Here is a 13,518-nt window from a genome sequence, read left to right on the forward strand (position 1 = left end):
ATCCAAACTCTGATCCTTTGGCTGAACATCATATCTGCTGAGCCATCTCTCCAGCCCCTAGAAAGGTGGTGATGGTGGTTGTTCTTGTTTTGTTTTATTTTGTTTAAATGGGGAGCCAGGTACAGTACATCATGCCTTTAATCCCAGCAGGAGATTCAGGAGATAGAGACAGGTAGATCTCTTTGAGTTCAAGGGCACCTTGGTGTGTATAGGAAATTCCATCCACCCAGGGCTACAGAAGGGTACCTTGTCTTTAAAAAAAAAAAAAAGAAAGAAAGAAAGAAAAAGAAAAAAAAAAGAGAATGAAATTTCAGAGTTATGCAAGATAGGAGCTCAGTGGTAGAGTGTGTGCCCAGGAAGTGCTGGGTTTGACTCCTCAGAACAACAGCAGGGGCAGAAACTAGTCTACAGGTTCATGAGTGGTGTTTTGTTTTGTTTTACATAAAATGTGTTGAATTAGATAAGTAGATAAAATGTGACTCATACACAGATAAATAGATAAAATGTGATACATGTACCTGTACATAGAAGATTATGATCTCACCTTTAAAAAGGAGGAAATAGAGAGTTTTGGTAGTTACACCACAGGAAAACTGGAAAAGAAAATGTATATATGAGGCTGTGCCCCATGGCTAAAGGAACATGTTTTTAAGTCATTTGAATTCACCAAACAGTTTTAGGTAATGATATATGGTTTTGCATACAACCAGTATTTTATAAATATTAGCAAGGTCACATCATTTATGAACCAACATTTAAACTAAATTTGTAAATCATCATTTCTTTATAGCACTTGTCATAGAACATAAGTAGTTTAAAATGTGATTATTGCTTTGCTCTTGATGTCTGAAAATCTTCATGTATTCTCTTCTTTGAGCCATTTTTATGCTTTGCAGTACTGGATGCATATTGAAGTGATCACTTATTTTAATCTACCTTGCCTGAGTTTGGGGAATAGATGGTTTCCACATGTCTGTGGGTTATGCCTAAGCTAGTGGTTTTTATGTTAGAGCTTGTTTTGGGGAAGGCACTGGTTGCATTCATAGCTGTGTTTCTTTTGCCTGTAGTCCAAGCTCACTCTGACTCCATGGGTTGGTCTTCGGAAGATCAATGTGTCTTACTGGTGCTGGGAGGATATGTCTCCATTCACAAATAGTTTGCTGCAGTGGATGCCATCTGAGCCCAGTGATGCTGGCTTCTGTGGGATCTTGTCAGAGCCTAGTACTCGGGGATTAAAGGCTGCAACCTGCATCAACCCTCTCAATGGCAGCGTCTGTGAAAGGCCTGGTAAGGACATGGGTGCATATAGTGCTCCAGGAGGAGCCAAGACAGCAAAGGAGGCACAGCTGAATGAGCGCTGAGGTGATGAAGTACTTATGGCAGCAGGGAGAGGAGCACCAATTTAGGCATATGTATTTCAAACAGAACCCGATTCCAGATAGTCTTTCTTGGCCTCTGACTGCTTTAAGCCATACTGAAAACCAAAAATAAAATTGCTGAAAGAACCCAGTTTATATTGAGCTGCACTGTTTCGTTGGTCTCAAAGTGTTGAGAATTGTTCTAGAAGATTATTTCCTTGGTGTTGGCAGAGAAGTGCTATGGAGGAAACAACAACCTGAAACCAAAGAAACATTTAGAAAAGCAGCAAGTCAGGACACTATTCAGACACTGCTGGGGTGGGGGGAGAGGGGCATGGCCAAAGAAGCCGACAGAGCCAACACCAGGCTGTGGCAATGTCCTGCGCTGAGGTTAAGGTTAGACTCCATGAGGCCAGGCCCAGAACAGCCATACACAAATGAGGACTCCAAAACAAGAGGTGCAAGTGTAGTGGAGACTCCATCCCTGCAGGTCCTGTTTCAGGAAATGATTGTACTTTGCCTGAGTAATACAGCCTAGGAGCTACTTTCTGATAGGGTTTTTTAAATACTTACAAAGAATTATTTATCTTTAATCATGTGGTTTTGTATGTGTGTGCTTGCACATGCAGTGCTTGTGAGAGAGAGTATGTGTGAGAGCATGCATGTATGAGAGTGTGAGAATATATGTGAGAGAGTGTGAGTGCATGTGTGCGTGTGTGCATCTGTGTGTACAGGTGTGTGTACATGCATGTGTGTATAAGAGTATGTGAGAGTGTGGGTGTGTGTGTGAGAGTATGTGAGAATATATGTATGAGTGTGTGTGAGTATGAGTGTATGTGCGTGCCTGCATGTGTGTGTGTGTGTGTGTGTGTGTGTGTGTGTGTGTGTGTGTGTAGAAGTGGCCTTGGAAAACAGAGTTGTCAGATCTCTTAGAGATATAGTTGCAGTTGGTTGTGAGCCATCTCATATGAGCGCTGGAAGTTGAAATTGGGTTCTCTGGAATCCTCTGGGTTCCTTGTTGAAGCCTGAATATTTTGATAAATATTTATGTCATTATCCCTCAAAATTGTAAATGTAGAATTTAACAAACTCAGGTCTTGAGTCATCTTTGTCCCAAGGTTTGTTTGTTTGGTTTTTTGTTCCCCCACCTTTTCTTCAGTGCTTTTAAAAAAGAGAGTCCATTTTTTCCTAAATGTTTAAATACAGTTGAGGAATAGAACATCTGACTCCAATTTCCTGGGTTTCCCTCCATGTAGTGTAGTGCTGACCTGATTTCAGTGTGCATTGAAAACTTTGATCACTTGGAAGGCAGCTATGCTCACCACTATACTACCAATGTCTGCAATCCTATAGGAGAAACAACAATATGAACTAACTAGTACCCCCCAGAGCTGTGTCTCTAGTTGCATATGTAGCAGAGGATGGCCTAGTCAGCCATCATTGGGAGGAGAGGCCCTTGGTATTGCGAAGATCATATGCCCCAGTACAGGGGAATGCCAGGACCAGGAAGCAAGAGTGGGTGGGTTGGGGAGCAGTGCGGGGGGGGGGGGTATAGGGGGTTTTGGGGATAGCATTTGAAATGTAAATGAAGAAAATAACTAATAAAAATTGCCTTAAAAAAAAACAAAAAAGAAAAGTTTTTGATCTTAGCTGACCAGTGTCTCTTTGGGTCTTAATTTCCAGCAAACCACAGTGCCAAGCAGTGCCGGACACCATGTGCCCTGCGGACAGCGTGTGGCGAGTGCACTAGCAGCAGCTCGGAGTGCATGTGGTGCAGTAACATGAAGCAGTGTGTGGACTCCAATGCCTACGTGGCCTCCTTCCCTTTTGGCCAGTGTATGGAATGGTATACGATGAGCAGCTGCCCACGTAAGTGGAAGGAGCTTTTGAACATTTGCAGGCAAGTTGGGCTTGACTTTCTGCTCAAGTCCATGCAGAAGCTGGTCGGGCCGGCCCTTCCAGATTAACATGTATGTATAGAATGCAGCACAGTGTTCCATGCAGTAAATCAGTTACATCAAGGAGAAGGCACAGGGTACAGAAATACCTTTTCTTCTTCAGGGTAATATTATAATTCAATCTGTATAATGTTTCTACATCTTAATCTACCAGTATGTAAAGTGCTTTCTAGTAGAGGCCTCCCCAGCTCCCTTTTTCATCCAACATCCTGATATTAAAAGGTTGGAAAAGTCCCTGTTATATATTATGTAAAATGTGGGGCCCTTTAAATTATTTCAGTTCAATAATCACTATAGGGTACTATTTTTAATTCATGGAAGTTAAATCATCTGTTAAAAGAAAAGGTAATAACAGTAAATTCAAATCTTGTGATAGTGAATTACAAGTTGGATTGTTTTGCCTTGTTTTTTAATAGCTGAAAATTGCTCTGGCTACTGTACCTGCAGCCATTGCTTGGAGCAGCCAGGCTGTGGTTGGTGTACTGATCCTAGCAATACTGGGAAAGGAAAATGTATTGAGGGCAGCTATAAAGGACCTGTGAAGATGCCGTCACAGGCCTCTGCAGGAAATGTGTATCCACAGCCCCTTCTGAACTCCAGCATGTGTCTAGAGGACAGCAGATACAACTGGTCTTTCATTCACTGTCCAGGTAAGATGCCTGTGTATCCTAGTTCAAATCTCGTACATAAACTAGACGCCCAGATCCCTTGGCTCACTTGTTTTCTTGACTGTGTTTGAGTTCTTTCTGTGTTCTGCATCACCTTGTTGGATCATAGCTGGCAAAGGTGCTCTCCTTTCTGTGGGCTTTTTCTTTACTTGATTGATTGTTTCTTTGGTTGCACAGAAGCTTTTTAGCTTTCTGAAGTCCCATTTGCCAGTTGTCCTTAATTCCTGGGCGAGTAGAAGCCTCATAAAAAAAAGTTCCTTCCTACACATGTATCATGTAGGGCACTGCCTATGTTTTATTCCAGAAGTTTCAGAGGTTCGGGTTATGTCTTTGATCCATTTAGGGTTACTTTTTGTGAAAGGTAATGGACACAGTTCTGTTTCATTCATTATTCTACATGTGGACATCTACTTTTCCCAGCACCAGTTTTGAAGATGTTATCTTTTCTGCAGGTTGTTTGTTTGCTTGTTTTGTCTCTTCAGAAAATCCCAGATGGCGGTAGCTGTGAGTGCTTAGGCTTGGCCTACCTGTTTCATTATGTTGGCTTGCATGTCTGTTTTGTGCAGTGCCACCATATTGTCTTAATTGCTATAGCTCTGCAATCTATCTTGACATCTGTGTTGGCAATCCTGCAGTTTCGACCCTTCTGCTCAGCAGTGCTTTGGCCATCTGGGGTCTTTTCTGGGTTCATAATGAATTTTAGGATTTTTTTTTCTATTTCTGAGAAAGTATTGTTGATATTTTGATTGCGATTGAATTGAATCTGTAAATTGCTTTTGGTAGAATGGTCATTTTCACAATATTAATTTTACTGATCCATGAACATAGGATGACTCCAGTCTCTCATGTCTCCCTATAGCCCTGTCTTAAGAGATTTGGAGTCTTCATTGTAGAAGTCCTTCACCTCCTTGGTTAAGTTTATTTCTAGATATTGTATTGTCTTTGGTATTATAAATGGTAGTATGTCCATGATCTTGTTCTCAGTGTTTTTTTAGTTTAGTTTTTTTTAATTTATGTGTATGAGTGTTTGTTTTATATATGTGTATATGTGCATTCATGTCCTCTGGGCATCAGATCCCCTGGGACTGGATTTACAGACAGCTTTGAGCTGCCTGTAGGTGCTGAGAATTGAACCCAGGTCCTCTGCAAGAACAGCCAGTGCTCCTACTCCCCAGCCCCAGAAGTACTAATTTTTAAGAGCTGATTTTCTACCTTTGCTGACATTGTTGATTGTTTCTAGAAGTTTAGTGATAGAGTTTTTGAGATTTCTTATATATCTTATGTTATCTGTAAAAAGGGATAATTTGACTCCTTTTCCTATTTATATCCTTTTATTTCTTTCATTTGCCATATTGTTCTAGCTAGTGCTTCCCGCTCAGTATTGAAAAGAGTGGTGATTGTGAACAGCTTTTCTTATTTCTTATTTTAATGGGATTATTCACCCATTTAAGATAATGTTGGTTATGGGTTTGTCATACACAGCCCTTCTTATATTGAGGTATGTTCCTTCCAGTCCTGTTCTCTCTAGGACTTTTTTTTTTTTAATCAAGAAAGCATATTGGGTTTTTTGTTGTTGTTATTTTGTTTTGTTTTTCTAGACAAGGTTTCTCTGTGCAGCCCTGGCTGTCCTGGAATTCACTCTGTAGACCAGGCTGGCCTTGAACTCAGAAATCCACCTGCCTCTGCCTCCCGAGTGCTGGGATTAAAGGCGTGCACCACCACTGCCTGGCACATGTTGGTTATTTTGCAAGCCCTTTCTACATCTACTAAGATGAGCATGTGGTTTCATCTTTGTCTGTTTATATTGTCTGTTGTATTTATTGACTTATGTGTGTTGAGCCAACCTGAAGTTCTGGGATAAAACCCACATGCTTTGGATGATTTTTGTGCTATGTGCTTATATTGTGTTTGTTAGTGCTTTATTGAGGACGTCTGCATCCGTGTTCATCTGGGGTACTGTCTGTAGTTTGCTTATTTTGTTGTCTTTACCTGCTCTGCATTTTAGAGTAATCCTGGATTTATAGAAAGCATTTGGGAGTAGTCCTTCTGTTTATTAAAAAAAAAAATTAAGAATGATTGGTTGTTGTGTGGTGGAATTCTGCTGTGAACCCATCTGGTTCTGGACTCTATTCGGAAGGCTTTTTATTACTGTTTCAGTCTCCTTGTTTGCAGTGATCTATTTAGGTTGCTAATCTCCTTATGATTCATTTGGATGAATCAAGAAATTAATCCATCTCTTTAGATTTCCAGCTTAATGGAATATGAGTTTTAAAGTATTTCTTTATAGCATTCTGTATTTTTTGGCATCTGTTGTAATATTTCCCTGTTCTTTCTGTTAATCTCTTTCTTTCTTGTGGTTAGTTGGGCTAAGAGGCTCTTGGTTTTTTTTTTTTTTTTTTTATCTTTTTAAAGGACCAGCTCTTAGATTCATTAATTCTTTGTATTATTTTCCTTGTTTCTTTTTCACTGATTTCATTTTAGATTTTATTATTTCTTGCCATCTACTGCGTTTGGGTTGGTTTTAGTTATTTTTCCAAGATTTTCAGTTTCATCACTAAGTCATTCATTTGGGCTCTTTTGGGTTTCTTCACGAGAACCCACTTGGGACTGTTACCTTCCCTTTTAGACCTGCTTTTAATGTGCCCCAGAGATTTGTTACATTGTCTTTTCGATTTAACTTAGTTTCAGGAATATTTTGATTTCTTCTTTGACCCATTCATCATTCGGTAATGAGTTGTTTAATCTCTAGTGAGTTTATACATTTATTAGAATTTTGTTTACTGATGATTTTAAGGTGTTTGGCTTTGTTTGTTTGTTTGTTTGTTTGTTTTTCGAGACAGGGTTTCTCTGTTGTAGCTCTGGCTTTCTCTATGTAGAACAGTCTGACCTCAAATTCACAGAGATCCACCTGCCTCTGCCACTGAAGTTCTGGGATTAAAGGTGTGTGCCACCACTACCTGGCTGATTTTAAGTTTTATTACATAATAGACAGGTAGGGTACATAGATTTTCTACATTTGTGAAGGTTTGCGTTGTTTGTCAGCATGTAATTCTGTGTGCTGCTGAGGGAATGTATGTTGTTTTGACAGTTAGGTGGAAAAGTCTGTAGACATCTGTTAGATCCATTTTACATTTCAAGAAGCCATTTAATTCTGAAGTTTCTCTGCTTATTTTTTCCCAGGTGACTTACCTATTGGAGAAAATAGGGTGCTAAAATCATTTACTATTATTGTTTTTTTTTAAGAAGAAAATAATTAATTTAAAAAACCCTGGAAAGAAAGATACCAAATGTGAATCATGTTTCCTGGATAGTGGGGTTATATTTGATCATTTATTTTTCCTCTCAAATACTGTGAGTTTTTACAATGAATAACAACATAAATATTTTTATGTTGCTGTGGACTTTAACTTTGCTTTGATAATATATTTGGTTTTTTGAGACTAATTTCTTTTTGATATTTTATTTTCTCATACTAGTTTTTAGTAAACTTTGGTTTTGTTTTGTTTGTATTTTTTAGACTGGCCACCAACTTGCTATGTTGTCAAGGGTGGCCTTAAAATCCACACCCAATACTTTGTCCTCTCTTTCTTTCTTTCTTTTTTTTTTTTATTGGAACAAAATTTCTAGGTGGGAATCTCACTATGTTACCCAGGCTGACCTGAAACTTCTGGGCTTAAGCAAGATGGGTGCACATGATCAGAGACGCTGCGCTGCCCGCCTCAGCCCCTGCTAGTTGGAACTATAGGCACAGACAGCTGTACTTCACTCATTTCAATGATTTAACATTTAGACTATATGCAAATAAATATGAAATGTATTCACCAAGTTCTCCTATGGGAGAAACAGAGCCCTTAAGATTTTTTCCTTTCAGCTTGCCAGTGCAACGGACACAGCAAATGCATCAACCAGAGTATCTGTGAGAAGTGTGAGGACCTGACCACGGGCAAGCACTGCGAGACCTGCATATCTGGCTTCTATGGTGACCCGACTAATGGAGGCAAATGTCAGCGTAAGTCACACAGGTCAAGTTAGTCACAAGTCAGGTACAATAGTACAGTACCTGCAGTTGACTTAAATATCTTAAAGGGAAAAGGCCTCTTGGTTTGGGATATTGCCTTTCTTAATTATGTTAAATTGTTAAAAGTTTAACTGAGGGGCTAGAAATGTGGCTCAGTTGGCTAAGAACACTGACTGTTCTTCTAGAGGACCGAGGTTCAATTCCCAGCACCCACATGGCAGCTCACAAGTGCTTGTAACACCTGGGATCCAACAACCTCATACAGACATACATGCATGCAAAACACTAATATACATAAAATAAATCCATTAAAAAGTGTTTGATGATGCTGGAAGAGGAAAAAAGGCTCAACTTGTGGGTTTGGGAGCAGTTAGTTAAAGCAACAAACCGACAGTAAAGGAGCTAAGCTTTTATTTCTTCAGCAGAGGCATAAACAAGGGGCCGAAGTCACTGAGGCACCAGCTGCCTTTATTCCATTTCCCTCCCATGGAAGCACATCAGCTCAAGTCAAGCAGAGCAGCCTGGGATGGGAGGTCATCTCATTGGAGAAGGAGGCAGGAGGCATTGTGAGGGGAGGGAGGACAAGGCTGGGAATGGGAAGTCCTGAGCTCAGAATCAGAATGAGGACAAGATCTTCAGTTTCCTTCTTAATATAAAGAGGTATCACAGAGGTCTCTATAGAAGTCTACTGGAAGCCTCACACAGGCACAAGGGTACATTTGAAAAACTGTGACAGCCAGGGAGAGTCCCCTTCTGAAGTGTCCTTCCTCAGAGACTGCAGCACCTGACTGTGCCCCAGTCTGCAAGAGGTTTGGGGAGAGCAACTGACCTCCTGAGGACCCCAGATGAATCTTTAAGATGGCCTGCTTTTGGTTTTGGTTGGTTGGTTTTTAGACAGATCTAGGAGAGTTGGTGATGAGCTTGAATTCTCTGTCCTCCTGCCTGACCTCCAAATGCCCAGCTTCACATGGGCTCCCATTAAGTTGTGAGTTTCGGTGTCTGGCTCCTGCTCTCACAGCCAGTGCAGTACATTGAGCTCCATAGAGATAGCGCCGGGGCAAATGAGAGCTGGACGGGCACTGGGTGACTCTGTGCCTTGTGCCGGAAAATCAACTAAACATGGGCAAAGGAGATCCTAAGAAGCCGAGAGGCAAAATGTCCTCATATGCACTCTTTGTGAAAACCTGCTGGGAGGAGCACAAGAAGAAGCACCCGGATGCTTCTGTCAACTTCTCAGAGTTCTCCAAGAAGTGCTCAGAGAGGTGGAAGACCATGTCTGCTAAAGAAAAGGGGAAATTTGAAGATATGGCAAAGGCTGACAAGGCTCGTTATGAAAGAGAAATGAAAACCTACATCCCCTGCCCCCAAACAGGAGACCAAAACGAAGTACTAGGACCCCAATGCACCCAATGCCTTCTTCGGCCTTCTTGTTCTGTTCTGAGTACCTCCCCAAAATCAAAGGTGAGCACCCAGCTTATCCATTGGTGATGTTGCAAAGAAACTAGGAGAGATGTGAACAACGCTGCAGCAGATGACAAGCAACCCTAGGAGAAGAAGGCTGCCAAGCTGAAGGAAAAGTACGAGAAGGATATTGCTGCCTACAGAGCTAAAGGAAAACCTGATGCAGCAAAAAAAAAAAAAAGGGGGGTGGCCAAGGCTGAAAAGAGCAAGAAAAAGAAGGAAGAGGAAGATGGGAGGAGTATGAGGAAGAGGAGGAAGAAGAAAGATGAAGAAGAATATGATGATGATGAATAAGCTGGTTCTAGTTTTTTTCTCATCTATAAAGCATTTAACCCCCCTGTATACAATTCACTCCTTTTAAAGAAAAAAATTGAAATGTAAGCCTGTGTTAGATTTGTTTTTAAACTTTACAGTGTCTTTTTTTTGTATAATTAACATACTGCCGAATATGTCTTTAGATAGCCCTGTTCTGGTGGTATTTTCAATAGCCAGTAACCTTGCCTGGTACAGTCTGGGGGTTGTAAATTGGCATGGAAATTTAAAGCAGGTTCTTGTTGGTGCACAGCATAAATTAGTTATATATGGGGACAGTAGTTTGGTTTTGGTTTTATTTTTGGGTTTTTTTTTTTCATCTTCAGTCGCCTCTGATGCAGCTTATATGAATATGATTGTTGTTCTGTTAACTGAATACCACTCTGTAATTGAAAAAAAAAAATCGTGGCTGTCTTGACATCCTGAATGTTTCTAAGTAAATACAGTTTTGTTTTTATTAATATTGTCCTTTCGACAGGTCTGAAAGTTTTCTTCTTGAGGGAAAGCAGTCTTTTGCTTTTGTCCCTTTTGGGTCACATGGGTTACTGCAGTGTGTATCTTTTCATATAGTTAGCTGGAAGAAAGCTTTTGTCCACACACCCTGCATATTGTGGTAGGGGTAACACTTTCATCCATATTCAAAGAATCTCCAAAATCGTGATCAGTTGGATAAGAAATATTATATAACCTACTTGGCAAAGCAAGGTGTGATCAATTCTGTCACACCATGGGATCATTAGAATCAAGCAATCTGAAAATCTGTCCTTAAAGGACTGATAGAAAAGTATTTTCTAATCCTTATACAAAGGCTCTCCTTTAACTGCCACTGCTATGTAATGACAGTTATGTTTTGCAGTTTCCCTACTAAAGAAGACCTGAGAATGTATCCCCAAAAGCGTGAGCCTAAACTACACAACTGCAGTACTATTTGTTGACCTTAGTCCCAGCGAAGGCTATCACGAGAATGCTAGCTATAATATAATGCCTCTGCCCCTCTATCTAAATATGGATTGCTCAGGAAACTTGACTGCTTAAAGGTATTTTTTTCATATTGTTGTTCCTCCTATAGGGTTGCAGACCCCTTTAGCTCCTTGGGTACTCTCTCTATCTATCTATCTATCTATCTATCTATCTATCTATCTATCTATCTCTTGTCAGATTTCTTTTTTCTTTTCTCTTTCTTTCTTTCTTTTTTTAAGATTTATTTATTATTATTTCTAAGTACACTGTAGCTGTCTTCAGATGCACCAGAAGAGGGTGTCAGATCTCATTACGGATGGTTGTGAGCCACCATGTGGTTGCTGGGCTTTGAACTCAGGACCTTAGGAAGAGCAGTCGGTGCTCTTAACCACTGAGCCATCTCTACAACCCTTAAAGGTATTTTTAAGTAGTTGAGTCAGCTTTTAAAATTATGCCAGAAGTGTCAAAAGTTCAAAAGTTTAGGACCATCCTCTATTGAAGTACAGGGTCATCCTGGGCTACATGAGACCCTGCCTTAAAACCAAAATCAAACAAACAACAGGAAAAACAAGAGTTAAGAAAGAGAAAAAGAAGCACTTGGAAACAAAGATCTGTGGAGTATGTATAGGCTTCTCTACAACAGGTGTATGTAGGATCTTGATGGCTTTTGAGTCTATTACCCTCAAAGAGGTACTGAGAAACCTAAATGTGATCACCGTGGTCTCTGAGGGGCACCTGGCAGGATTATGGGAGATAACTAAAGCTTGCTAATCACAGAGTTTAGGGAGGGAGGACGTCTCTAAGGCAAGTTAACTGTCTGGTTTGAGATGCTTAGGTGATGTCTGAGGAAGTAATAAGGCCTGTCCATTTTCATACACACTCAGGCCTTAAGTCTGGGTAATGGCTACTTGAACATAAAATAGTCCTCTATGAAAGGAATAATATCTCTGTGTCAGCAGCCTTCACGGCTAATGTTAATTGTGCAGGAACCCTGCTTCTCAGTCAGACAGAAGCTCAATCAGGCAGGGGCAGGACTTCTTTGCCTTTCCCATGTCCTTGTAATTTCCCTGGCTTTTCATCTTGGTTCAAACATACTTACCTGTTAGGTAATTATAAGAACACCAAATATTACTGAATAAAATGTGTTTATGACTTTGTGGTGACTGCCATTCAAGAATTAGATGCCTTAGCCAGCAATGATGGCACACGCCTTTAATCCCAGCACTTGGGAGGCAGAGATAGGCAGATTTCTGAGTTCCAGGACAGCCAGGGCTACACAGAGAAACCCTGTCTCGAAAAAACAAAACAAACAAACAAAAAGATTTCGATGTCTTTATCACCCAAATCAAGTAACTTTCCAAAGTCTCACAGTGAGATGTAGCCTAGTTGGGAGCCACATCTAATATATGCTGATGATCTTAACAAGTAGCCTGCTTGTGTCTTCAGGTGACCACCCCGGTGTCCTCAGCTACCTCTAGAAAGATCACACTTTCCTCTGTGGTCTCTGCAGGGTCCCTGTATGATTCTGGAACCTTGCTGTACTTCTCAGAGTCCTGATTCATAAAGCACTGAGTTTTTGCTTGTTTGTTTGTTTTGATACTATTGGTAAGAATATATATTGAACCTTGACATGCCTTTTTAAAATAACATTATTTTTACAATAGTACTTTAGCCTTGATTATGTTAACTGCTTACTGTTTCAGATGACATTCGTACATCTTTTAATCCTCAAACCAGTCCTATGAGATGGCTAGCATCATTGTCACATCATTTAGGCAAGGAAACAGGTCTTGGGTTAAGCTTCATGCTCAGAGCTCCTTGGAACACAGTGGACTCAAGTGCAAGCAGACTGACGCGACTGGGTTTTACTAATTCAGTAAGCCTGTACTCTATGGAGGAAGAGTTTCTGACCACTGGATGCAGTCTGATGACCTCTGACTGTTCTGTTTGAAAGGTTTCTTTCAGTGATTTTATTTTTCTCCATGTGGACTTTTTTTCCAGCTTTTAAAATATATATATATATCTTATTCGCTTCACATCCTGCTCACTGTCCTCCCTCCCCTGTCATCCCCTCCTACAATCCTTCATATCCCCCCTTACCTTCTGAGCAGCTGGGAGCCCCTCTGGGTATCCCCACACTCGGGCACATCAAGTCTGTGAGGCTGGACGCATCTTCCCCCACTGTGGCCAGACAAGGCAGCCCAACTAGAACATATCCCACAGACAGGCAACAGCTTTTAGGATAGCCCCTGCTCCAGTTGTTCAGCACCCACATGAAGACCAAGCTGCACATCTGCTACATATGTGCAGGGAGGCCTAAGTTCAGCCCATGTATGTTCTTTGGTTTGTGGTTCAGTCTCTGAGAACCCCAAGGATACAAGTTATCTGACTCTCTTAATCTTCCTATAGAGTTCCTATCTCCTCTGGGGCCCACGATTGGTGTCCCTATTGCTTCACTGGGATTCCTGCCTGGCTACACCCACTATGACCAAGGCAAGTCTTAGAAAAGACAACATTTAACTGGGGCTGGCTTACAGGTTCAGAGGTTCAGTTCAGTATCATCAAGGCAGGAACATGGCATCATCCAAGCAGGCATAGTATAGAAAGAGCTGAGAGTTCTACAACTTATCTGAAGGCTGCTAGCAGAATACCGACTTCCAGGCAGCTAGGATGGGGGTCTTCAGACCCACACCCACAGTTGGTGTCCCTATTGCTTCACTGGGGTTCCTGCCTGGCTACAGGAGGTAGCCTCTTCAGGTTCCATATCCCCAATGCTGTGAGCC

General features: G+C 41.0%; 1 protein-coding gene and 1 pseudogene across 3 annotated transcripts in view; both read left to right on the plus strand.

The window, feature by feature from the left end:
• The window catches only part of Atrn (attractin), a 123,904-nt gene that overhangs the window by 72,433 nt on the left and 37,953 nt on the right, over positions 1 to 13,518 (plus strand). For all 3 annotated transcript variants that reach the window (XM_006498606.4, NM_009730.3, XM_011239259.1), the window contains exons 16-19: positions 1,068 to 1,287; positions 3,042 to 3,227; positions 3,733 to 3,966; positions 7,856 to 7,993. In XM_006498606.4, the coding sequence (XP_006498669.1) occupies positions 1,068 to 1,287; positions 3,042 to 3,227; positions 3,733 to 3,966; positions 7,856 to 7,993 (778 nt within the window). The remainder of the gene's footprint in view (positions 1 to 1,067; positions 1,288 to 3,041; positions 3,228 to 3,732; positions 3,967 to 7,855; positions 7,994 to 13,518) is intronic.
• On the plus strand, positions 9,000 to 9,952 carry Gm14049 (predicted gene 14049; annotated as a pseudogene).

This window comes from Mus musculus, chromosome 2 (genome assembly GCF_000001635.26).
Source record: "Mus musculus strain C57BL/6J chromosome 2, GRCm38.p6 C57BL/6J".
Lineage (NCBI taxonomy): Eukaryota > Metazoa > Chordata > Mammalia > Rodentia > Muridae > Mus > Mus musculus.